The following is a 27,048-nucleotide window of genomic DNA, read 5'->3' on the forward strand; positions in this document are numbered from 1 at the left end:
ATCTTGTTTTGTTTCTATTCTCTCAGGTAAACAATCCAGAACAGTCTGTTGTCTAACGTCTGAAAAGAGTTGTTTCCTACATGTTCAGTTTTCTAATTTTTAGAGTGGGACACCAACTGCAGACCCATTTTCTTCTCTTGCGGCAAGGTAAGACGTCTTATAAGTTATTTCATAAATTGTGTATGTAATGGAAGAAAAGCCTTTTCTTTGTGATGTCCCTGCCTCCTCCCTCAAGAAATGCTGACGGATGATTTTTTTCAGATGATTTCCGTCTACCTTCAAGCTCTTCATCTCTACCCGCCCCCTGGCAGCGCGCGGTTTGTCCACGCCCACTCGCTTCCCAGCTCGCGCCTCCCGCTTCTTCCTGCTCCCGCCCTTGGCAGCTGCGCGCTCGTCCCGCGCGCGCCAGCTCACTGCGCCTGCGCGGCGTGCGGACGCCACACGCTCCCGGAAGTGGGAGGTGTCCGCTGGAGTTTGTGTGGCGGCCGCGGGAACGCGAGCTGGGTGGTTTTTCAACAGAGAAAAGCCCAGCTTTGGGGCTTGGTGGAGAGTGAGCGAGTGTGTGCCTCCAGCAGCTGGCTTCTGGCGTGGGAGCCCGCATGGAGGAAGAGCAGAGTGGGCAGCCTAGCGGCGAGACCGTGGCGCTCTCGCAGCTGGAGGCGCCGCAGCCGGAGGGTGGGGAGGATCCGCAGCACGCGCATCGCGAGGTGAGCGCTGGGCCCGCGTCCCCCTCGGCCCCCGCCGCCCCTGGGCATCCCTTTTCTCCTGGTGTGCAGCTTAAACCGCTGCCCCAGGGATGCCGGGTCCCCAGCTCGGGGCACCTGTCATTGACCCCTTAGGGCCCAATCAGGATGGGTGTAAGTGGTCCAGAAGAGAAGTTGTGTGGACTGTGGTTTTGTAAGTTCTGAGTGGGAATTCTGCGCTAAACATTCTGAGTTCACTGTTGCTGCTGCCATTCCATCATCAGTAATTGGGAAGTTTTTTTTTGTTTGTTTGTTTTTTTAAATAGTACCATTTGCTCTGGAAATGTCGCTTGAAGCCTGTCTCCTTCCTCACAGCCTTCACAGAACATGACTGTGCTGCCTGCCTACCTATTCTTCGCCTCCCATTTCTGCCCATTTTCTTCTGTTATCTCTTAGACATAGTATATGATTGATTTTTCTAATGAAATCATGTCACTCTTAGATCCTAGTCACATTGGCAAACATGTAAAGCAAGCTTAAAACTTATTCTTATCTTATTTATTGGAGATAATTATTTTTGATTAGCGCTGTACATTGTAAATAATGCTGAAGTTGGTCTTTACCTCGTAATAACAAATCAGTGTTGAGCCCCTTATAAAGTAGTATTTGCAAGAGGATTCCTAGGTCTTTTGCTCCTTCCATCCATGAGTTACTTTCTGCGTACAGAAATAATATTCTTTTAATAATCTGAATTTGGGTGACTATTCCATTCCTTGATTACCTTCTGTTGGGTGCCCGCAGGATCGGACTCCATTCTGTTGCTAGTTTTATCTCACACAATCATCCTTTTTCCTGTTGAGCCCCTGGCTTCATTGTCTTCTTTTACAGTGAAAGGTGGTTCTCCTTAAGAGTCTTTATAGGTTCTCTTGCCCAGCATACTCTTCCTCTGGATCTTTGCAAAGCTATCTCATTCTCAAAGAGGACTTCCTTGTGCCCTGTGGAGAACTTTTCCACCCCACCACCTCCTTTATTCTGAGATAGATTTTGTAAGTAACATCATCTAAGTCAGTTTTAAAAAATAATTTTCAAAAGTTTATCTTTAATAAGAGAAGTGTGTTTGAATATACTTCATTAATTTGAAAGTTTTGAAACTTCTTAGGTTTAGCTATTTGAGGCCTCCGTCTGTTCCAGATTGTTTTAATGACTATCATATTTGTTAAAAATTTATTGTTGGATGCTCTAAATAAATGAGCAGACTTTTTTTTCCCAATCAAAAGCAAAGTTGTTTTTTGTTGATATTCAGCTAGTAAATTTCCATTATTACTAGTTTTTGATGCTTTTGTAGATCAATAAAAGCTGTTGCATTTTTATGTTTTACCAGGTAGGTTCAAATTTTATCAGAACTCTTATTTTGGAAGAATTTTAATCAAGATAAGTTGTGTTTTTTTAATGTATAGATGCAAATAGGTTAATTTAGTTTTTTTGCAACAAAATTATGGAAACACTAAAACACTGTTTTCAGATTTTCTTAACAGAAAAAGATACTTTTTGATAAGCAGTTACTTTGAAGCTTATTTTTATTTATTTATTTATTTATTTATTTATTTTTAGTTTTCGGCGGATACAACATCTTTGTATGTGGTGCTGAGGATGGAACCCGGGCTGCACGCATGCCAGGCAAGCGCGCTACCGCTTGAGCCACATCCCCAGCCCCTGAAGCTTATTTTTAAACCATACTTTATTTCTTGAAACAATAGATTGTGTTCATTAAAAAAATCAAACTTTTAGAGATCAAACTATCATCCCCTTCTCAGTACAAATAAAAAAGGATAGCAATTTTGGAATATTTAATGTTAACCGTTCTGTGAGGTGAATCTTTCTCTTCCTATTGCAGAATCCATCTCCCTCTTGTATATGGCTAGTACTGTAAGTGACATTTGACAGATGGACATAGAGACTGGAGCAGAAGGCAGTTCCAATCTCAATTTAGTAAATGAATGTGTTTTTGCAGATTAATAGTATATATGGGGTTTCAAATTTTTCTTTCTGTTTCTTGATGGATTGACTTGTGTCCTAGACCTGAAGAAACACTAATCACTGAGAGGAAGACCTTGACTGTGCTCAGAACTGCACTGAAACAAGAGGTCTGCAGTTGGTTGTAGGAGCAGAAACAAATCTTCATAAAAGTCATGATTTGTAGCATATGTAGAAGAGGTGTGTTAATTTGTAGTAAATTTTGTTGCTGTAGTTTTACATAAGAATTCCAAGTGAATCTGAGAATGGACTTATCCAAAGAGAAAATTTGCTTAAACTATGTGAGAGTCTGTTTTAGTAAGATGGGACTTAAAATTCAATGTAGGTTTAAAGACAAAGAATAAATTATGTTGTTTAATTGTAAAAACTGTAGCCAGGTATCTTTTATAAATTTAATGTATTAAAAGCTAAATATTTTGTTAGTCAAAAAGGCAATGTAATAAAATTTGTTTTTATTTTTAAATGATTGTTAACTAGGAATCTCATGCTTAATCCTATTTATGGAATTCGTACAGTGAAATTGCTAACCCCTTCCTCAAAGGAGATGAGAATGAGTACTCTGGCACAGTACCTAGCATTACATTTCCAATAAATATGTGTTGCATTAAAGTAAGAGTTTAGAGTGAGAAATAGCCCCTGAACCATCCGGAGTAATTCTAAGCCAGGGATGGCGGCCTTTTGCTGTTATCCCTCCTTAGTCTGTAAGTCAAAGTTCACATGGGAATAGTGTAGTAAATTTTGACTAAGTTAATAAGCATTAATATGTTAATAGTATCAAAGTATTTTTGGAAATTCTGAAACAGCTAATATTGAAACCTTACATAGGGGAAATAATTGGATTATAAATGAATCTTTGGAGCATAACATGATTGTAGTTTGGGTTTATCCATAGAGAGAATAGAATTAAGTCATGTAACAGATTTAAAATGAGAATAGGTTTATAATACAGTAACTATAGTTCTGAATTATTGGATATGTGTGACTTGAAAAAAGTTAAAAAAATTTTTTTTTTGAGTTTTAAAACAATACAGTTCCTTTGTTTTGGTACTAGGAAGTTTTTTTTTTTTTTTAAATTTTGTTTTGTAGCTGTAAATAGACAGAATGCCTTTATTTTATTTGTTAATTTTTACGTGGTGCTGAGGATCAACCTAGTGCCCCACGCATGCTAGGCAAGCGCTTTGCCACTGACCTACAGCCCCAGCCCTGTACTAGGAAGTTTTGAGTTAGATTTATAGCATATTTTGTTTTTATATTGGATTGAATTAAAAGATTGTCAGGAAGTCACTGACTTACACATGTATAGTGTGAAAGTTCATTTAAAAATTAGCTATTTTGTAAGTTTATAAAAAGGTCTCTTTTACTGCCTGTGATGATAATAAATAAAGTTGCCATTTATTAATAATCACTGCTGGATATGGTATTAGGAGCTTGCTATATATGGTCTTATTGCATGCTTATAATAATTCTGCCCATATACTATTTACTGTTACGATTACTAAATACCATTTGAGATAAATACACTTTTACTTTATGGGTGAGGAAACTTAAGAGCAAAAGCTGATAAGTAACCACCCAAGATTATGCTGCTAGTAAATGACCAGCTCAGATTCTGTACTCAGGTGGCTCTGACTCCAACACCTTTTTGCTTAGCTTCATCTCCTTTGAGGAGCCTCATGACTCAGAGAAGGATAAATTATTTTGAAATATATTTTTCATCCTGTCCTCCCTCCAGAAGCTGCAATGGGTGCTTTTCCTTGAACATGTAGCATGAAGAGGCCTCAGGAGTTTGAGTCTTTAAATATAAGATGTTTGTACTATTGATAAGCTGTATCCTCTCCCTACTTTTTTTCCTACAGAAAAAGCATCGATGTAGGTTTGATGGCCAAGAAACAAAAGGATCTAAGTTCATTACCTCCAATGGAAGTGATTTCAGTGACCCAGTTTACAAAGAGATTGCTATTACAAATGGCTGTATTAATAGAATGAGTAAGGAAGAACTCAGAGCTAAGCTTTCAGAATTCAAGCTTGAAACCAGGTAACTAAAAATAATTAAAAAAAATTACATGCTCACTTTAGGAAATTGTGAAAATACTGAAAAATTAAAAATTACCTGTATTCATACTTTAATAACAATTGACAAATCAAGTAAGAATTGTAATTGATATTCTTGTACATAAATCTTTGTGTGCAACTCTATTTCTATCAGTCTTTTAAATGATAAAATAACACTATTCAATCGAAATTCAGGAATATCTGTTAGCATAGCCAGGAGTCTATCTAATCAAAACAAATACATTTAAAATTTTTGTATGGTTGCTTTGTTTACTTGATAGATAGTTCTATCTTATTAATGATGTTGAATATTTTTGTTTTTATTTTTCTTTGGCCATTTGTATTGTTTTTGTAAGGAGAATTGTCTGAAACCAGGTAATTTAAATAAATCATTCATTTTTCAGGAATTTTTTTATTGTTTTAGCTTCTAAAACTAATGCAGAATGATTGTATGTATTATATTTCACTGTGTATTGAAAGAGAAAAAATGTAGCTTAGACAGCTGTTTGTGTATTTTTAGTAAGATAAACACATACCTAAATTTTTAATATATTTTATAAAGCAAATTACTTTTTTTTTGGGTATAGGATAGGAAGGACTTGGAGTCCAGAAAATTGTGTAGATTTTTAATGAACAATAGAATTGCTAGGCATCAAGAAAGAAATTGTATGTAATAGATGAAAATGTATTAAGTTTGGGCATCCTTTAATCCTTATTCCTATCTCAGTAGAATTCCTCCTCTTTGCTTTAAGATAGAGTTTCACTGCTTTTCAGAAGAGCACACATAATTTTTTTCCCTTCTAAATTGTCTATATCATAATTCGTGAAGAAATTTTTGACTTCATTTTTCCCTGACTCTTTCTACTATGAAGGTCCACCCTATAGCCTACAGAAGACTTTCTGAGCAAAAATTTTATCCTTCCCAGGTGTGAAGATCATTTGCTTGCTTCTGGCTTGCATGGAGCTAGAGATCTAGATGTATGTTTATACATTTATTCAACAAGCCTGTATTGAATTCTAAGCACTACACTAGGCATTTGAAGTTATAAAGGTAAATACAGATATGTTTCCCTGCTTTGGAAATCTCACAGTCTTTTGGGAAAACACAAAAATAAATAAATACAGTACAGAAGTGGCCAGTACTATATTGGAGGCCTGGCCAAGTGCAGCACAAGGATATAGGAGAGAGTGTTTCTCAGGAATTCAGGAAGGTGACTTTTGTAACAAACAGAAAATAGCCAGAGGAGGATATTTCAGGCTTTTTTGTGAAGAAATATTTGACACCATTTGTGAAGAAAATTTTGACTAAAAATCTTTTGATTCCTGTTTTTAGATTTTTTTTTGTTATATGATTTGCCTTTAAAAAAAAAAACTACTATAAACCAGTTACAGAACATGAAAACATACCACATATTGAGGCCAGGCCTATAGTATGTTTTGTCTGCAGTATCTGATATACTGGTGTGCAGTGGGGAAGCAGGGATGTTTAACAGTGATACTGAAATGATAGGTCATAGCAGTGTGAGGAGCACTATACTGAAGTTTGCATTTTACCATGTAAAAAGAATGGACCTGTAAAGATGGTTGGGTAGGAACTTGGCATTGGTGCTCAGTTCTTACGTAAGGTAACGAACGGATTTGCTATAGTGCAAGAAGCTGATGGGAGCTATAGCAAAGAGAATTAAGGAAAACCAGATTCTGAATGTTATTTTGAAGTTGGAATTAGTAAAAGTGGTTGAGTATGGGAGGGAGCAAGGGAGATATTAAGGATGACAGGTTTTTATCCTGAGTATTTAGTTATATGTTTGCACTACTGTTTGGTTTTTCAGGTAGCCATTTAGTTAGTATAGTTTCTCCCCCTGGAAACAAATAAACAAAACAAAAAGGAAAAGAAATTTTAAGACAAAGTACTCTGAAGTAACAGAGGTCACTTACAATGACTTAAAATGAAAGGGGTTGAAGAATTTGCTTGTTAGGTTTCAGTGATTTGGAAAATCCCATAAAACATTTTGTCTTAAAACAACCAAGTAGTTGATTATCAGTGTTATCATGGGTAGGATTTCTTTGTCACTGCTTTGTTGAACTTAAGAAAGGAATATAGGCAAAAAAGAAAACAAAAATACAAAAACCTTTCTTAAAGTTCCTAACTGGCAATATGACCAAAATACCTTACTTGGCAACTAAATATTAATTATAAGCTAGAGCCTTTTATTTTTACTACAGTTTTGTATTTATTTGTAGGCCGGTTCATTATTGAGCCAAGTAACAGTGAAGGAAACATAAGCACTGGCTGTGACATTTTTAAGTTATTGAAGAAATACATATTGTTTGAATATGTGATCAATATTTATCAACCATTGTTATCTATGTAGGAGGACCCTTCCTTTCTCTCCCCTACTCATTTGTAGAATATGTATTTTAAAGCTTTCTGAAATATTGAAATTTCCAGATTATATTTTCCCCAAGGTAATTTAAGAAACTTCTATGATAATGTTCTGTGGATTATAGTTTACTCTTAGGATGGTATTGCTAAATTAGTTATACAGATAGTCAACTTTATGTTCTAGGCTCATAATGCTTTTATATCACATGGAGTTTTTAGTTGTCTAAACTATAAATGCCAAAAGAAAGGAGGAGATAGTAGAGTATGTTCAATTTACTTAAATTTTTGTCTCTCAAAAGTATATGGCCAATAGAATGATTCAATATTAGTTTTTAGTTTTCATATCATGTCATCTTAATAGATAAGGCAGTATGGCTGAGTTAGTGGTATAGTCTGACAAAATTTATAGTTTAAAATACCAAATATATATTAGAGAAATGCTCTTCTATACTATTAAAATGAACTGTTACTTGTGAAGGAAAATGTTGATGTTTTATGCATTTTGCTGATTTAGCTTTGGGTCTTACTTTGCAATTTAGCTAAAGTATGCTATGACTGTCAGTGTTCAACCCATTGCCAGCAGGTAAGAGTTTGGAATTTTGATTGTAAAATTCACCTAAGTAAGTTTTTTATTCTTTTACTTAGAGGTGTAAAGGATGTACTAAAGAAGAGACTGAAAAACTATTATAAGAAGCAGAAGCTAATGTTGAAAGAGAGCAGTTGTGCTGATAGTTACTATGACTACATTTGTATTATTGACTTTGAAGCCACTTGTGAAGAGGGTAATCCACCTGAGTTCATACATGAAATAATTGAGTTTCCTGTTGTTTTATTGAATACTCATACCTTGCAAATAGTAAGTGAATTGTTATATCTTCATTTTATTTTTAGCAGCAACTATTTTGGTGTTCACTAGTAAGTTGGAGGGTCTCAATTGCCATTTTAGCTAGAATAGAATTTTAAAGTGAGCTTTTTGCTCTTATATTAGCTTAACAGGGAAAAAAAAACTATAATCAAACAATAGTGGAAATAGCTTCTCCCCCTTTCCAGTAGCTAACATTATAATAGTGTTTTTTGTTTGCTTGCATCTCAGTATACATCAAAACCACTTGGGGGGAAAAAACAAACAAAAAAACCCCAAATCAAACTAATGTTTGGGGCTGGGTTTGTAGCTCAGTTGGTAGAGCATTTACCTTGCATGTTTTGAGGCTCTGGGTTCTATCCTCAGCACAACATCAAAACAAATAAATAAAATAAAGGTATTCTGTCTACAACTAAAAACAAACAAACAAAAAAACCCAACAGATGTTTGGCTCTATTCCCAGAGGTGCTAGTTTAGTTTTTCTGTCATAGGGCCCCTGACATCAGCATATTTTTTTTTAAAAAGCATCACAGGTGGTTTTAACTAGTCTTTAAAAATGACAATTTATAGAAATAACTGGCCATCTTTTTGATGGAAAGTTTATTGAGGGAAATGGCTCTTATAACCTTGGTTTCTAAGCAACATAATATGTATGCTTTAGATAATTATTATTAGTACATTCATAGTTCAAGAAATCATAGAATAAATTCCCCAGAATAGTGCTTTTATAAAATCTGAATGAGTATATATCAGAACATCTTATCTATCTGAAAATCACTTCTGTAATAACTCTAGTGTCACCAACACACTGGCAGTAAGTATAAAAAGGCTTTGCAAGAAAATGAATGGCTTTTTCTGTTGATAACTCTTCCATAATCCCAGTGACTTGGGAGTTCAAGGCAATAAGTTCACGGCCAGCTTGGGCAATTTGGCAAGGCCTTGTCTGAAAAAAGGCTAGGTGTGTAGCTCAGTAGTCGAGTGGCTCTGGGTTCAATCCCCAGTACCACAAATAAACAATTACCTGGAAATTCTGGTGACTGAATTTGTTGTGTAGGGTCTGTCATATATTGGGTCATATTTTTAACTTGTTATCCTTTTCTTTAGGAAGATACGTTTCAGCAATATGTAAGACCAGAGATTAACACTCAGCTTTCTGATTTCTGCATCAGTCTTACCGGAATTACTCAGGTTATAATTTTGTGTTCCTTTTTCTAAAGCTTGAAAGATGTTTTTTAATTTCGGATTTATTTTATAGATGGTTTTAAAAAGTCATTGTTATGAACAATTTCTGGCGAGTCTTTTTTCTTAACTGTGTTGTGACCATTGGCTTATTCTGCCTATCCTCCTGACTTCCAGACTGTAAGGATACTGAAGATACAGACTAACTAGACTGTGAATGTTTTCCTTGCTTGGTAAAGATCTTTCATATTATAATAAAAAGACTTAGAACTTGGCATGAGGGCTTGGCCCTAGCTACACAGAATGCTGAGGTGTGATGATCAGTTGGGCTCAGGAGTTCTCATTTGGTCTGGGCAAGATAGTGAGACCTGCATCTCAGAAACAAAAAGCACATTTTACTTTTCTTTTATGGAGGTGTAATTGTGCATCTAAAGATTTCCTGTGTAAAATGGAGCATTAGCAAAGTAAGTATTATTGTGATGTACTTGAAGATAAGGTTTAGAATGTATGTGTGTACAACTTGACTGTATATGTACCTTAATTTGTTTTTTAGTGTGATTTTTTGTTGTTGTTGTTGTTGTAGTATTCTAATAAGTAGGCCCTTCGTTCATTCATTTATCTAATCCACACATATTTGACTATCTACTGAAATATATGTTATAGAACTAGGGAATCAGTCTAGTCAGTCTCTGTCTTCATCTTTCTTATGATCTATAAGTCAGACAAAATAATCCACGTGATTAGGAAGAGTGACAAATCAGTGTTTTATTAGGGTATTGTGGGCATCTATAAAAAGGATTTTTGTATGTGTAGAGGGCTATCCTAGGAAAAGCTTCCTCATGTTGGTGATCTTTGACTGAGTCATGATAGGTAAGTAAACAGGAAGGAGGGTTGAGCATTTCACGTGTTAAACAGCAGATACATATAGTTCAGGATGGCTCAAATGTGCATGGGCTAGTGAAAAAAATGGTCTAGGTAGCCAGAGGCAAATCAGATCATGAAAGCTCTTATGTGTCCTTTTATCCCAAAGCCTTGAAGAGTGTCTGGAAGATATTGAGAGTGATAGAGTAGGTCAGATTTACATTTTAGTAAGTCCAGTTTGGCAGCAGTGTGTGTATAGTGTGGTGTGTAAAGGTGTGAGACTTGAGTTGGGAAGACCACTTCATAGGCTATGGCTTTGAGCAGATAAGAGATTGCCCTTTTTTCCACTCTGAAGAATCAGTAAGCTACTAGGTTAAGGCCTCTAGAAAGAGAACCATTGGGGATGGTCTTAGGTCTTAATTTTGGGAGAATTATATACCTCAGTTGAAAGTAATATCTACTACTTGGCTATAAACAATTTTTAATTATTTAGGTGGTAGATCTATCTAACTGAAGGAAACTCTGAAGAATTTAAGACATAAGTAAGCCATCTTCTTATTGATAATTTTCTTCTTGTATATGTCGGGGTGTTTTGTAGAACTATAAGTGGTTGTCTTAATTTTTACATATTTTACTTGTATATCCTCAGGATCAGGTTGACAGAGCTGATACTTTCCCTCAGGTACTGAAAAAAGTAATTGACTGGATGAAATTGAAGGAATTAGGAACAAAGTATAAATATTGCATATTAACAGATGGGTAAGTATTTAGGGAATTTACCTTTTTAAAAATAATTTTTTAGGATTAAAAATTACCTTATTTAACTTAGGATACCACTCTAGGGCCTTTAATAAATAAAAATATTTATTAAAATATTTCAATAAATAAATATTTGCTAAAGGCTCTAGAGTCATCCTATAGGAGATAGTATTTTCCCTTTCTTATTTTTACTGCTACTTAAATTTTGAATCCTAGAGATCAAAGAGGAGGGAAAGCAATGATAACATTTTAATCTAAGACTAGAGGTCTAGAAAGATAAATATTAATACGTGAAACTAAATGTCTTTCCTAAAACTGATTTTTATCACATTTGCCTTCTTGCAGAAGTTCAGCTTGGCATTCAAGGTTTCTCAGCCCACTGTATCCATTTAGCCTAATCCACCTGCCATTATTCATTTTTAGTCAGGCTGCCCATGAATTTACATGGTATATCCTTTCTTTGTGTACTTCATGTTTTCCTGTCTGCTGAGAATCTCTTTCTCATTATTTCTTTGTCATTATTCAAAGCCTTAACGTAGTCTTTTTACCCAGATTTTACATTTCACGTTGTTTGTTAAAGTCTTATACCCTATATGATGTACTTCATTCTGACTACATATTCTTATATCTAATGTTTATTCATGTAGGACTTATTTTTGCAAGGAAATTAAAAATCATTTTAGGGTAAGGATTTTTATTAACCAATAGTCTTCCACAGTGCTTAAATGCTGAGCCCAAAGTATATGCCCAACAAGCATTTGTTAAGTGAAAGGCTAAATGGGAAGATCAGAAAGATTTAAACCAGGATTACAGGCATTGTGCAAGAGCAACTCCTATGCCATAATGCCAATAAGGTTGAAGAAGAAAATCCCAAATAATTTCTGTTTTAAATTGTAGATGGTTTGTACTCTAATGCTGAGATGTTGCCAACCTGAAGGATTTGGGAATCTCTCACATAAGAGCATTGAATTTAATCACATCATAGTTGAGTTTAGAAGTTTGGGAAGATGTTGATGGACCTTTGTGGAAATCTGTCACTGATTTTAAACTTGAATAAGCAATATTCCTGCTAATGTTGACAGGTGCTTCTATCATACCACAGTATATGCAGTTCTGTAAACACCTCAAATTCTGGGACAAATCATTGGAAAACCTGTGCAAAACAAAAACAGTAATTGATACATTCAGAAATATTTGGACAGCCAGGCAAGCAACTTCTCAGGCTCATTGGAGGTTGCTTCAGGATATTAAAAGTACGCAGACACAGTAGGATCCTAGAAAAAGGCACTTGAGTTTAATTTTCCTAAAATACATTTGAAAGCGTTCCTGTTGTGCCAGGGTAGCTGCTGAGTTGAAGCCTTTTTTATTTCCTGCTGAATGTTATAATTTCTATTGCTCTTCTGATTCCCCTTGTCTAAGAAAAACCATGTATGAACCAACACAATTTCTATATTGCATACTCAGTATTGACTACCTTAACTAAAACATGTTGATTGGTGTTACAGAAAGATATAGGTTGCAAAACAGACATTTTAACCCCATTATCTATAAGCATTCTATGTATTTGTTTTTGTTTTTTGTTGTATTTTAAAACTTATCTAAGAACTTACTAATATGGCATACCTGGCATTATACAGTTATCTTAACAATTACAAAATAAAAGAGAGAAGGAAAAAAAAACAACTTAGCAAGACTGAAGACTGTCCAGTCATCAGCACCATAAAAACAATCAAAATGAGCCTAACCAAATTTAGTTTGTGAAAAAAAACTAATATGCCAACTTTCATCCCACCTTTAAAGTTAATTTTTGAAGTAAGGTGTTATAAAAATTAATTCTTAATTTTCTAAGCTTGATGTTTTGTGTGAATATGGGAAAGTTGATATGTGTAGATTAAAAAAAAAATAAAATGACTTAAAATACTCATTTGTGAGAATAGTATAGCTCTTACTTTATCCTCTTTTCCCCTATGTTTCTGATTTATAAGTTCGTGGGATATGAGTAAGTTTTTGAACATGCAGTGCCAACTGAGCCGGCTCAAATATCCTCATTTTGCTAAAAAGTGGATCAATATTCGAAAGTCGTATGGAAACTTTTACAAGGTAAGATTTTTATATCACTGATTGTATTATTCTTTTAAAAATGTTTTTATTAGTGCACTATAGTAATACATAACAGTGGGATTCATTTGGACATAATCATATGAACGCAGAATATAAATTGCTCCATTTCAGTCCCTGGTGCTTCCTCTTTACCGCCCCTCCTCCCTTTGCCCTGATTATCCTATTATTAATGAAAAGTTTGATGTTTTGCATGTACACTAATATGTGATTTTCTAAGTGTTTTTTACAGAGGAGTTCTACATAATTGTTACTTACTAGATTCCCATTTAGTTATGTTCAGTTTAGAAATATAGACCATTTTTCTCAATCTGTTTATTTAAATAGGCAGACTATATATTGAAATGGCAAAAGTTTGAAAGAATGTAAGGGTATTCATATGTGGACTGTTTGTGGAACAAACGGTCCACAACGGATTTTAATTTTACTTTACATCAAAGTTAGAACGTGTGTAGTGTAAATTTTAAAAGTAGTACTACAATCCTTATAACAAATGCAGTCATCTGCCACGGCCCTCAGCAGAACTGGTTCTTATTCTCTTGAGGCATACATTTTCAACTATTAAAAAAACTGTTTTGTCAGATATTCATCTTTATATTTCTAAATTGCATGCATTTACTGTTTCTTGCATTTTCACTTGATATATCTATTGAATTCCTGCATTGAAATATGAAGGTTTAGTTCCATAAACCCTCTCCTGCTTCTGCATGTCCTTCCCTGCTCTGCATCTTTTGAATTTAGTTGTATTACTTTTGTAGTCAAATCATTATTTATTATTGATGGTCTCTGACTAGAGAGTATTCACAACTTTTCTCTAGATTTAGTAATTCTTTACTCTTTACTTATTTCATTACTCTCCATTCAAACTGAGTCACTTCTCAATATTGAAAATACTTAGTTTGTGTATTGATTGTTCAAGGACTACTTACCTGAAGCCTTTAATCTTGTTCAAAGCTGAATAATTTGTTCTTTAGTCTTCTACGATCATCCTAGGGGATTTCCTTTGCTTCTCTATTATGTGTTAATACCCTCTGTGATCTTTCTCCCTTCAGTTTCATTTTGGTTAAACATTTTAAAGTAGTTTCATGAGAAAAGGTGTTTTTCCTTAAAAACCTTTTTTGTCTCTTTAACGTTTTTTTTTTTTAAAAACTAAGAATATGGGGAGAAAGACACATTCATACAATGCTGGTGAGATTGTAAATTGGTGCAACCAATATGGAAGGCAGTATGGAGATTCCTTGGAAAACTGGGAATGGAACCACCATTTGATCCATCTATCCCTCTCCTTGGTCTCTATACCCAGAGGACTTAAAATTAGCATACTATAGTAAACATAGCCACATCAATAGCTAAGTTGTGGAACTAACCTAGATGCCATTTAGTAGATGAATGAATAAAGAAAATGTGGTGTATATATACACACTAAAAATTACTCAGCAATAAAAGAGAATAAAATCATGGCATTTTCAGGTAAATGGATGAAGTTGTAGAATATTATGCTAAGTGAAGTAAACCAATCCCCCAAAACCAAATGCTGAATGTTTTCTTTGATATAAGGATGCTGATCCATAATGAGGATGGGGTGGGGGAGCATGGAAGGAATAGATAAACTCTAGATAAGGCAAAGGGGAGGGAGGGGAAGAGAGGGGGCAGATGGGTAGGAAAGACGGTAGAATGAGATGGACATCATTACCCCAAGTACATGTATGAAGACACGAACGGTATGACTCTACTTGGTATATAGCCAGAGACATGAAAAATTGTGCTCTATATGTGTACTGTGAATTGAAATGCATTCTGCTGTCATATATAACAAATTAGAATAAATAAATTAAAAAAAAAAACAGAAACATGTATACAGAAGAGTAGAGTTGGACACATTGTTTGAAAGTGAATGCCCTTGTAACTTCCATCCGCTTTACTCTTTCCTTCCCCCCCCCCCAGAGCTAACCATATTTCATGGTAATCATTTTTTTGTTTTTCTTTATAGCTTTAATATTAATATGTATCCTTCTGTAACTTGACTTTGCTTATTTTCGAACATGATATAATTAGTATTATAATGGCTGAAGTATTTATTTTGCTTTTTTGCTTAACATTGTGCTTGAGAACCATTCTTTGTATATATGGCTGCATCTCATTTACTTTATTGCTCTACAGAATTCCATTGTGTGAATATACCTGTTTATTAGTTCTACTTTGGCTGACCATTTATTTTTAATTTCATACTTTTTCAAATATTGCTGCTATAAACATTTTTATACATATCTTCTGATGGCTTTGTGCAATTTGTTTCTGTAGGGTTTAAACCTAAGAGTGGAATTGCTAGGTCAGTGTATTGTTGACATTACTAGATGATTCAAAAATAGTTTTCCAAAAGTGTACCAGTTTGCACTCTCATCAGCAGTGTGTGACTTTACATTTGGTCTAGGTCTTTGCCAGCATCTGATAATTGCCAGGAATTCTAAATGTTTGTAAATCAGATGGATGTGTGTAACCATGTTATTAACCTTCTGACTTGTATTTTCCTGTTTACTCATAAGGTTGAGCTCCTTTTTTTTTTTTTTTATATGCTTATTAGCCATATAGATTGATTTTTTTTGTGAAGTCCCTGTTTAAGTCTTTTGCCCAGTTTTTTGAAATTGGGTAGACCTTTTGTTATTAGTTTATAGATCTTTATTTTGGAACTAGTTCTTTGATTATATTTGATAATTTTCCCCCTTTTTTGATTTTTCTTTTCACTCAATTTATGATTTCAAAAATTTGTTATGGAAAATTACAAACACGTAGAATAGAAAGGTGTAATGAATCCTCATGACCCAGTTTCAACAGTTACAAATTCATGGGCAATCTTGTTTCAGCTATATCCGCACTTTTCTTTTCCTTATTATTTTGAGTCAAAGCAGACATCATCTCGTTTGACCTGTAACTATTTCATAAAATAGGCTCTTTTGATACACCATTATTGCACTAAATAATTAAGAGTAATTTCTACTGTTGTCCAGTAGTCATGTGTAAGTTTTCTTTCCTCTCCCTTTTTCCCCCTAGCAATTATTGTACTTTTCTTTCTTTTTTTTTAAGGAACAGTTATTCTTTTTTCAGTAGTATAAATTTTGCTATTGTATTCTGTAGTGTAGTTTCAAAGGTGCCTCTGTCCTCTTAGATTATGTAACTTTGTAGGGGCTTGATCACCTGTAGGATCTTTTTTTGCTATAGTTCCCAGATGATAATGCATCCTTATATTAGACCATTCTTTCTCAAACTTGGAACTTAGATGAATAATTTATTTTAAGACTTGTTAATAGTTAACTAAATCTTAAGATGATTTTTAGGTCTGAATAAAAATATCTATAGCTTGTAAAACATTATTGTAATTATAACCATAATGCAGATATTATAAGGCAATACGATTGCCAGTGCTCTTGAATAGATTTTGGCCATTTCATTGGGTGTGGTTTCCCCTCTTTCATAATAGATACCAATCGTAATGCCAATTACAAACATAAGTAGAAGAAAGTTACAGTTTTCTTTTTTAAAAATTTCCTCCTTTTTTGTTTTGTTTGCTTTATTCAGTTTTATCAGAAATTTCTACTGTGTATGGTGGTAACCACATATGGTTGATGGTATGTAGTTTATACCAGAGTTGTTTTTGTTTTTTCTCATTTTTTAAACTAAAAATGAGTTTTTACCCTACATCTCTTGAGGGTGGAGGGTAGAAATGGATAATTAGAGAGTAATTTTTTTTTTTACTTTTCATAAATTTAAAAAACTTAGAAGGTGATGAGTATGGTGACACATGCCTTTAATCCCAGTGGCTCATCACTGAAGCAAGAGGATTACAGATTCAAACTATTCAAAAATAGTCAGCAACTTAGTGATAAAAAGTCAGTAGGCTGAGTCTTGCAGCTCATCTTTAAACCACTCTACAAAATCTCCCGCTTGTTTTCCTGCCATTCACCATTCAGCAACACCATGTTGAGAACTTTCCATCTAAGCCAGAGGAAGCAGGAGGATTATGTGTTCTCTATCCATGTTTTCACTTTTTTTTTTAAACCAACATCCTGAAATGAATTTGCCTTTGATTAAGTTAACTGTTTTTCTTGCACTATCCAGGACTTTTTATCTCTGAGATTTTTTGTTTATGTGTGATAAAATATGTGTAACATAATATTTACCATCTTAGTCATTTTTAAGTTTACAGTACATTGGCATTAAGTACATAGTTGTACAGCCATCATCACATCCATCTCCAGAACTTTTTCATCTTCTATAACTGAAACTCCGTTCCTGTTGAACTTTCCCCGATTTCTAGACCTGGTAGCCATCATCCTATTTACTGTCTTCATGAGTTTAACTTCTTTGTGTACCTCTTATAAGTGAAATCATACAGTATTTATTCTTTTGTGATTTTACTTGGCATGATATCTTCAAAGTTTTTTTCACATTGTAGCTTGTACCAGAATTTCTTCTTTTCTGAGGCTGAGTAATATTCATTGTATAATAATTTCCTTACTATCTGAATAATGTTTCATTATATGTATAGATCACACATTCTAAAAATTTATTCATCCCTTGCTAGATACTTTTTGGCTATTGTGAATAATGCTGCTATGAAGATGGATAGTCAAATATCTGTTCAACTTACTCCTTTCAATTTGGGATATGCAGAGAATTGAAGGTGGTGGTCATATGCCAATTCTATGTTTAATTTATATTTTGAGGAATCTCCATACTATTTTCTCCAGTGGATTTATCATTTTTTTCTCCTAGTAATTTACATACCAGTAATTCACAAATTTCAATTTTTCCACATCCCTGCCAATGCTTGTTATTTTTTGCTTTCTTTTTGTAATGGTCCTTCTAGTACATATGAAATAGTATCTCATTATGGGTTTGATTTGTTTTTACCTAGTTTTTAGTGATATTGAACGTCTTTTCATGTGCTTATTGGCCGTTTGTGTTTTATCCTCAAAGAAATGTATAAACATGTATAGCAAGTTCTCTGCCCCTGTCCCCTTTGCTTTTAACCATCCATAAGAATTTTTTTAAAAATATTTATTTGGTTTTAAAAAATTCAAATTCATTATCCAGAAAAGATTAACAGTTTTATTTATTATTTTTATAAAGCTAAACTGCTAAAACATTGAAATATTTTGACTTGCATTAATGTTTTATGTTCCCACATTTATATTACTAATTCACACACAAAGGAAAATGGAGAAATTGCTAATACCTGATTTCTGTCACCTACTTTTCCACTTAAAATCATATACTTAGGTATCTTTTGACCCATGGGAAAAAATAACTAATGTTCTGAACTACCAATAACAGAAGAGAAAAAAAAATTTTTTTGAGAGTGAAATGTTTTTCATCGTAGTAAATCCATGTAGGTAATATGCTTAGCTGGATGTCTTTTCACATAATTGTTAAACATTTGGCATGAATTACACAGGTTTATGTCTTCATAAAGGCAAACCATGTAGACTTCATTTGTTTCAGACTCTTTGGGGTTCTTTGAGAGTTCATATGAATCTTGGGATGGAATTTTCTATTTCTGCAAAAAAAAAAAAAAAAAAACTGCTGAGGCTGGCTTTGAACTAATGATCCTCCTACCTCAGGCTCCCAAGCCACTGGGATTATAGGCATGCATTACCACACCAAGCTGTCATTGGGATTTTGATAGGCATAGCATAGAATCTGGAAATCCCCATGGATGATTATTTATTTATTTATTGGGGGACATGGTCTTGTAAGTTCCTGAGGAAGATCTTGAACTTGGGATCCTCCTGACTCAGCCTCCAGAGTTGCTGAGATTACAGACATGCACTACCATATTGGTATGTTGATATCTTAATATTAAAAATAAGTATTACAGTCCGTGAATATGGGGTGTCTTTCCATTTATTGGTGCTTTTTTTCCAGCAATATTTTGCAGTTTCACTGCATAATTCTTTTGTCTTGATTTATTCCTAAGTACTTCATCCTCCTTAATGTTGTTTTATTTTTTGTTATTTCTGTCATTATTCAGCATTTTATTCATGTTACAGAAATCTTTTAGGAGAAAAATGTCATGCAAATGGGCTAAAAAGTCTAAAGGAAATTAATCCACTTTATTCCATTTAAAATCTTAAAAAATATGAAAATTACTGTTACAAATAATCCAAACTCTTCAAAAAGCCGTTTTAGACTCTTTCTTCCATCCTCCTCATAATACAGTTGTTTCAATCCAGGTCAGGACTCTTTCTGTACCTACATATTCCATTTAAATCACATTTCTGAGTCTACTTGGGGAAAAAAACCAAACAAACAAGCTACTGTTTGAAGGCATTTTCTGAAGTCTCTTACTGAAGCTGTTGGTGCATGGGCAGAGCAATCTGAGGAGGGACATTAATGAATCTTTCACTTAGGAGAAAGCCCACAGGCTTGGTGGTGTCATTTAAAAGCTTGTCCATCTGTTCAACCACACTCTTTTCACAGTTCTTCTCACAGAAGCTTAGAACCAATTCTTTAATTTGTTCAGCACACTGGGTATCCTTTCTTTCAGTTAAATTTAAAAGGCTTATAAAACCAAAAATTTCATTTTCATCTGCATCATCATCATCGATGTCTTCTGAAACGTTTGCTTAATCACACTTCCAATATGGTTCTGTTGAATTAAGAGATCTGTTAGTTCTGCAGTGTTCGCAGGAGCCTTTAGGAAAAGCTGCTGCAGTAATTTCTTAATTCCGTCATAATTATTATCTGAGATGGAATAAGCTTCAAATTCAATATTCACTTCCTCGTCAAGGACCTCGTCGTCTTCATTCTCTTCTTCGACATTATCGTCTTCGTCTTCATCCTCGACTAAGGCCTCGTTTGGCCCTGGGTGCCGTGCTGCCGTCCTTGATGTTATTTTAAATGGGATTATTTTTTTAAATTTTCATTTTGTGTTTTTATTGTTAGTGTATAGAAATTCAACAGATTTTTGTGTGTTGATTTTGATCCTGCTTCTTTGTGGCTTTTTGTTTGTTTTTGGTTACTGGGGATTGAATCCAGGGCACTCAAACAATGAGCCACATCCTCAGTCCTTTTTTGTATTTTATTTGGAGATGGGTCTCGCTGAGTTGCTTAGGGCCTCACTAAATTGCTGAGGCTGGCTTTGAACTCACTGTCATCCTGCCTCACCATCTCTGAGCTGCTGGGATTACAGGTTTGTGCCACTGCATCCAGCCGCTGTTTTTTTATATTATAGTTCCAATAGGGGTTTTTTTTGTTTGTGTGTGTGGAATCTTTATGATTTTCTACACATATCCTCTGTTACCCACAAATAGGTAATTTTATTTCTCCCCTTTTGGATAGCTTTTGTTGTTTTTTTCTTGTGTGTGTGTGTGTGTGTGTGAGAGAGAGAGAGAGAGAGAGAGAGAGAGAGAGAGATGAGAGATAAGAGATACATACATACATACATACTACCACTGAGTTACATCTCATCCATTTTATTTTTTGTGACAGGATACCAATCGCACACATGAGCTTTAAATTTGTAATCCCCTACCTCAACCTCCTGAGTTGCTGGGATTTCAGGTGTGTGCCATTGCACCTGGCCCTTTTTTTTTTTTTCTTACCTAATTGTTCTGGGTAGAATTTCTAATACTCTGTTGAAAAAATAGAGTGTAGTAGATATCTTGTCTTGTTCCTAATCTTATAAGAAAAGATTTCAGTCTTTGACTACTGAGTATGATGTTAGCTATGGGTTTTTCACAGTCTTTATTTTCAGGTATTTTTCTTCTGTTAATTTGTTGAGTGTTTTAATCATGAAAGGTTAATTTTGTGAAATGCTTTTTCCTTCATCACTTCTTATGGTCATGTGATTTTTTTTTTCACCTTTATTCTGTTAATGTGGTAAAACATTGATTTTTGCATGCATGCTGAACCTTTTTGAATCCCAGGAACAAATCCTACTTAGTATTGTGATGATCCTTTTTTTTTTTTTTTTTTTTGGTGGTGTTGGGGCTTGAACCTAGGGCCTTATACATGAGAGGCAAACACTCTACCAACTGAGCTATATCCCCACCCCATGGCAATCCTTTTAATATGTTGCTGAATTTTGTTTGCTTTTATTTTGTTGAGGATTTTCTTTTTTTCTTGGGTACCAGGGATTGAACTCATGTGCCCTTGACCACTGAGCCACATCCCCAGTTGTATTTTGTATTTTATTTAGAAACAGGGTTGAACTGAGTTGCTTAGTGCCTCGCTTTTGCTGAGGCAGGCTTTGAACTAGCGATCCTCCTGCCTCAGCCTTCGAGCCACTGCGATTACCGGTGTGTGCCACTGTGCCTGGCTTATTGAGGACTTTGTATTGTGATATTCAGAAGGGATATCGATAATTTTCTTGTACTGCCATCTGGTTTTGGTATCAAAGTGGTGTGGGCCTCATAGAGTATGTTAGAAACTGTTCACTTCTTTTCATTTTGGGGGGAGTAGTTTGAGAAAGATTGGTGTTGATTCTTTAAATGGTAGAATTTATCAATGAAGTTATATGGTCCAGGGCTTTTCTTTTATTAGGAAGTTCTCAATTAACTGATTCAATCTCCTGTCTAAAAATAGATTAGTCAAATTTTCTATTTCTTTATGATTCACTTTGGTATTTTGTATTTCTAGGAATCAGTCCTTTCCACCTAAGTTATTCATTGTATTGCAAAGGTTATTTTTAGAAGCATATTTTCTAAGTGATATTTAGAAGAGGCATAGAGTGCATTGTAGTTGTATACCTTACGATGTTATCATTGTTCTTTTGTATATCATTTTTGCTTTGTGATTCTACCAGTAACCCTTTGAATAAACAATACAGCTGTTAGTCCTATTTTATAGATGAATCTGAAGCTCCGTGATACTTAGGTGACATAGCTATACAAACCATAGAACTTTAAACTTAAACAAATCTTCTTGATGCGAATATGCAGAAAATATAAAAGTTGTTCTCAGAAGTGAAGGAGCTTTTTAGAGTTTGGGAAATGTGAGATTTGGGGGTTTATCACAATGGAGCAGTTTTTTAAAATAGGTTGAAAAATACCACGACATCATCTTTCATTCTTGAGCTTCCTTATTTTTAGTTATTTAAAAATGGTAAATATTTTTATTACTATCTAAAGTATTTGTAGAAAAATATCATGCAAAAATATTAGGTTAAAAATGTGAATCTTCAACTTAGGTGTTCAGAACAGTACATTTCCTTTAATAAATGATTTGTTTAAGTATAGTACTGCAAAGATTTTCAATGTCTGAGGATTCTAGCCATATTTTCAGTTAAAATTCTAAGATCGTTTGTTAAAGCTGAAAATTTGAGTTATTTATTTGCTCATTGATCAAGAATATTGTCCTTTGCCCAACATAATTTTATTACTACTATTTTCAGTTTCTTATTTTTCTGTGGCTTTATATTACAGTTTATAACACTAAAGAATTATTGTTTATATTTCAGGTTCCTAGAAGCCAAACCAAACTGGCAATAATGCTTGAAAAATTAGGAATGGATTATGATGGACGACCTCATAGTGGTCTTGATGACTCTAAGAACATAGCACGAATAGCAGTGCGAATGCTTCAAGATGGATGTGAACTCCGAATCAATGAGAAAATGCATTCAGGACAACTAATGAGTGTGTCCTCTTCCTTACCAATAGAGGGCACTCCAGCTCCACAAATGCCACATTTTAGAAAGTAATAGCATTTTGTCTTGGGATCATTCTAACTGGAGTTGCTACAAAAGAGGTAGCAGATGGATGCTCATTGACTGCAGTGCAAACTTCAAGCACCTTAAACATGAAAAATCTTTGTTACAATTATATGTATATATATTATGTATGTGAACAGATTTTGTGGGAGGGCATATTGAATTCTTTCTCACCAGCACTTTTGATATGAGCAGTATTTGTTACACAGTAATGTCCTGCTTATAACTAAATTTTTTAAATTGTCCAAGATTTTAAGGTGTCCAAGATGTACTCTTTTTGATTTTAAAATGCAAAATTTTATTGACTCTTCCCTTAAATGTCATATTTTATTGATGTTGAGATATAGAATGTATTTCTGAATTAACATCATTTCATTAAATCATTCTTAAAATGCCAAAAAAAATTGAAAGGTAGGCCTATGTTAACCTTTGGGTTTTATAAATATAGTCCTCTTGACTTTTGAAGTTTATATATGAAGTTCAACTACAGTCCTCTCTCAGTACTCTTGGGTTTAGTTCCAGGACCCGGTGTGGATACCTCAAGTCACTTACATAAAACGGCATAGTATTTACATATAACCTACATACGTCCTCCCATATACTTTAAATCATCTCTCATTTATCATACCTAATAAATATAATTACTATATAAATAGTTGCTGTACTGTATTGTTTAGGGAATAATGACAAGGAAAAAAGTTTATTCTGATACAAACAGTGTAGACTAACCTACATAGTATAGGAACAAGATGCGGGACGAGCAATGACCAAACAACATGTGCTGGAGAGAAACTAAGCATCTGTGGAGGGGGAGGCTGCAGCAGGGTGTGCTCGCACATCACTTTTTTTGTGTGAAGATTCATGAAAGTGCTGGATATGTGGAAAATTCAAGTTTTGCTTTGTGGAAAATTTTCCCCCAAATATCTTCAGTCTATTGTTGGTTGAATATACAGATGTGGATCCCAGACTGGATATATGGCGAGTTTCGTAAAACTATTTGGTGTACATATCTGCTTTTTTTTTTCTGACTTATAATTGCAAAACTTGAGGTGGATTATAGGGTTAAAAATTAAGTTACTAAAGAGATTAATGAAAAGTAAAAATGAATACTATTTCATAGGGCTGTTGCTCAAACTTTATAAAATAATGAGTTCTTTTGGATTTGATTGATTAGTTCCCTTCCCTCTTATGACATATTTGCCCTAATTCTTAAATCTAAGATGCCACACTTAGAAGTAGACATTTAATATTACGTTTGTATTTAGTTTTATAAATGAGGTTAAAGTCAAATAATGTTTCCTACCATATCTTATGCTTTTATTTTTAAAACCTCCATTGGCCACTAGTGTTGTTTAATATATTCTTGATTGTCAGACTTCACTTAATATATGACCACTAGATATTGAGTAGTTCTTAATTCTAAAAACAAAGATGGCTTTTGGATTAGTAAAGTTGATAAAATAAGACTCTTATTAGAGACTAAAATATGTATTTTTAAGAATTAAATTTCCTGTGGCTTTCTCATGGACATTGCTTGCTTTTCTTTTACCTTATAATACTTGTGATTCTACTTTAGTGATTTGTGTATTGTAATCAAATGAATTAGCAAAGATTTCCTGACACTGATGCATAGAAGAAAAATATGAAAGTAGATACTTTCTTGGCATGAGAATTTTCTACACAGGGTTGTGGTTTTCTTATTTGACCCAATGAAGTTCTGCCTTTGAGCAATAATGATGTAATAATGAACAATATTGTGTAGGTAATATAAGGCACAGAGAATGAATGTCCTTAGATAAAACTTATGGATTATAGTAAAACAGTGAATCCAGGAGTTTTAAGTTTACAGTAAACTCTATGAGTGGGAGGGATATATAAAGTATCCTAACAGTTTTAAATAATTTCCTCCAAATTCTTACTGTGCCAGGACAAAGGAGTAGAATATAGCAAGTCATTGTTGAGTTGATTCTGGATGCCAGGAGGCCTACTAGATATATTCCTTAGGTGATTCTTCTACATAGCCACCTTACTAGAGGATCAAATACATGCCCTAGTAAAACTAATTGCTTCCCACCTACTTCCATAATTGCTTAGGAATAGATGAAACTACAATTAGAAAATCTTAGAATGGCAAGGAAATATTAATTGCCCTTTTACTTTTTTATATCAAGTTGTTTATTTATTCTTGCCAAATACCCAAGTACTGAAAAACTCATTTCTTTTGAAGAACTTCACTATTATAAATTCTCAGTACCCTTTTGGCTCAACCAAATATTTTACTGTCTTAATTTCTTTTTTTAAAAAACAAATTTATTAGTGCATTATAGTTGTACATAATAGTGGGTTTCATTTTGATATTCATAAATGCATATAATATAGTTTATTCTGTCTCAATCCTCAGTACTTGCTGTTTCCCTTCCCTCCAACCTCCCCAATCGTGTTCTCTTTATTTATTTTTAATTGGTACATTATAGTTATATAAAATTGGAATGCATTGTAATATATTCATACCTGCATATGACAGTTTGATTGACCTCATTTCCGTTTTTTTTTTTAACTAACTGCTGAGTCTTTGCTCCCTCCCCTTCAATATGATTTGGGATTCTGAGATGAATCAGGTCTGTTCTAATGAAATGATCTTAAACATTAGGAGTACTGCTTTTTTGCTTTTTGATTATTGTTGTGTTGTGTTGTCTTTAAGGTATAGAGTACAGATAATTCTTATAAGGAAAACACTTAAGAGATTAATGCCATTCTAGTGTCTCAGTCAAGATAATACTTGCTAATACTTTCTTGTTAATGTCAATATTATGAACATTAATATTCTTTGCAAACAATCCTTTTGTTTTTTATTAATCATTAGTTATGCTAATTTTCTTGTTTTTTTATGTTTCACTTGCTCTGACACAATGACATTGGATTTCTGCTTTATTTTTTTCAAATTCAGTTGTGAGAACCAACTGAAGTATATACTGGAGCACTGTATTTCGCCTAGTTTTTGGGTCTGTTCTGTGTTTTTTAGATAAAAATACTTAACATTTTGCTCTGAAAAAGATTTTTTTTTATTAGATCAAGCAGAAAAAGAAAAAGATTTTTTTTTTTTGATGTGTCTTTTCTGCTTTAAGAAAGACCTGTTTGTCCTTTCTGATAGGGACAGGTTTCTTTAACCTGGATTGAAATTAAAACCACAGGAGTTACTAACATGTAAGGAAGATGCCATCTCTTGAGATTAGTTTATTTCCGTGTATATTTTTAACAAATGGGACCAGTTGACCTTTTATAGATCATCCTGAATATCATCTCCCAAATGATAGTGCTAAGCAGTAATTTGGAGGAAAGGGGAAGAACTGGTAGTAAAATTCCTGGGGAGGGGAGGAAAGGTAAATGGTCAATATAAATAATGCATGTTTGGCCTAAGCTATAGGTGGAGGCAATCAAGAAACCACTTGTCTCATGGATGAATGCCTGTGTGTGTGTGTATGGTAAAAATCTGAGAAGAATATATTGTGCTTGGAAGGAAGACCTATTTCTATGTTTCTGTAGAGAAGTATAAGCTACTTGAGGGCAGTGACTACAACTTGTAACATTTTTTATTCCAACAATATATAATAAAATGTTTTGTATAGTTGAGTGTGGTTTTGATAAATAATTGAAATTAAGTCTTTTTATTTTCTAGTATATTTAGTTTTCTCTTTCTTTTGTACCACTGACCTATATTTCAGATCTCCTTGCTCCCATGAAACTTCCTAAGAATAGATTTGTTAATATAGAGCAAGGATTAGAGAACTCATCTATGAGCCAGATCTGGCCTGTTGTCCGTTTTTTTTTGTTTGTTTGTTTGTTTGTTTTTTATGGCATAGAAACTATGGTTTTTGAATTTTTAATGAAATCAAAAGAATACGTAGCATGAAAATATGAAATTAAATTTCACTTTTGTACGTAAAGTTTCATTGGAACAGAACTACCATTCTCATTTGTTTGCATGTTATTTGGGGCTGTTTTTGTGGTACAGTGGCAAAGTTGAATTGTTACTAGTAAAACCATCAGGCCAGCAAGGCTTAGACTATTACTTTTAGACCTCTACAGAAAAAGTTTGCTTATCCCTACCTTTCTGATCTCAAGCAATATATAAGTTCCATCAATTAGTAAGAAATTGGTAAGATAACCTAGAGCAGAATGTTGAGCTATGATAATATTTATTGAACACTCAGTTTCAAACTCAGTCTGACTGGTGCTTCTGTGCTTTACCCCTATACTAGGCTACCTCTTGTAGACATAAGCGCATTTGATAATTTAAGAACAGATGGGTTGTCTTACATAATACCAACATCTTCCTGTTGCTAGACATTTGCAGTGTTTGTATTAAATATTACATTAGGAAATAATTTGATGTTCATTCTTTGTGTGA

At 34.0% G+C, this 27,048-nt stretch overlaps 1 protein-coding gene and 1 pseudogene across 3 annotated transcripts; one reads left to right on the forward strand and one right to left on the reverse strand.

The window, feature by feature from the left end:
- The first annotated feature begins 454 nt into the window (after positions 1 to 454).
- On the forward strand, positions 455 to 26,270 carry Eri1 (exoribonuclease 1). Of its 3 annotated transcripts, XM_046466398.2 has the most exons (8): positions 2,590 to 2,897; positions 4,574 to 4,752; positions 5,696 to 5,820; positions 7,798 to 8,008; positions 9,119 to 9,202; positions 10,704 to 10,813; positions 12,799 to 12,913; positions 22,389 to 26,270. In XM_046466398.2, exons 4-8 carry the CDS (start codon positions 7,856 to 7,858, stop codon positions 22,629 to 22,631), a joined length of 705 nt encoding a protein of 234 aa, XP_046322354.1. In that variant the 5' UTR covers positions 2,590 to 2,897; positions 4,574 to 4,752; positions 5,696 to 5,820; positions 7,798 to 7,855; the 3' UTR covers positions 22,632 to 26,270. The 3 variants fall into 3 exon arrangements, with proteins under 3 accessions (XP_046322352.1, XP_046322354.1, XP_046322353.1); XM_046466396.1 differs by lacking the exons at positions 2,590 to 2,897; positions 5,696 to 5,820 and adding an exon at positions 455 to 707; XM_046466397.2 differs by lacking the exon at positions 5,696 to 5,820 and having other exon boundaries at positions 2,611 to 2,897.
- LOC124108038 (BRCA2 and CDKN1A-interacting protein-like) lies at positions 19,273 to 21,988 on the reverse strand (annotated as a pseudogene).
- Positions 26,271 to 27,048: the final 778 nt, after the last annotated feature.

Source organism: Marmota monax, unplaced genomic scaffold, assembly GCF_021218885.2.
Source record: "Marmota monax isolate L192 unplaced genomic scaffold, Marmota_monax_Labrador192_F-V1.1 WCK01_AAM20220418_F8-fsc00447, whole genome shotgun sequence".
Lineage (NCBI taxonomy): Eukaryota > Metazoa > Chordata > Mammalia > Rodentia > Sciuridae > Marmota > Marmota monax.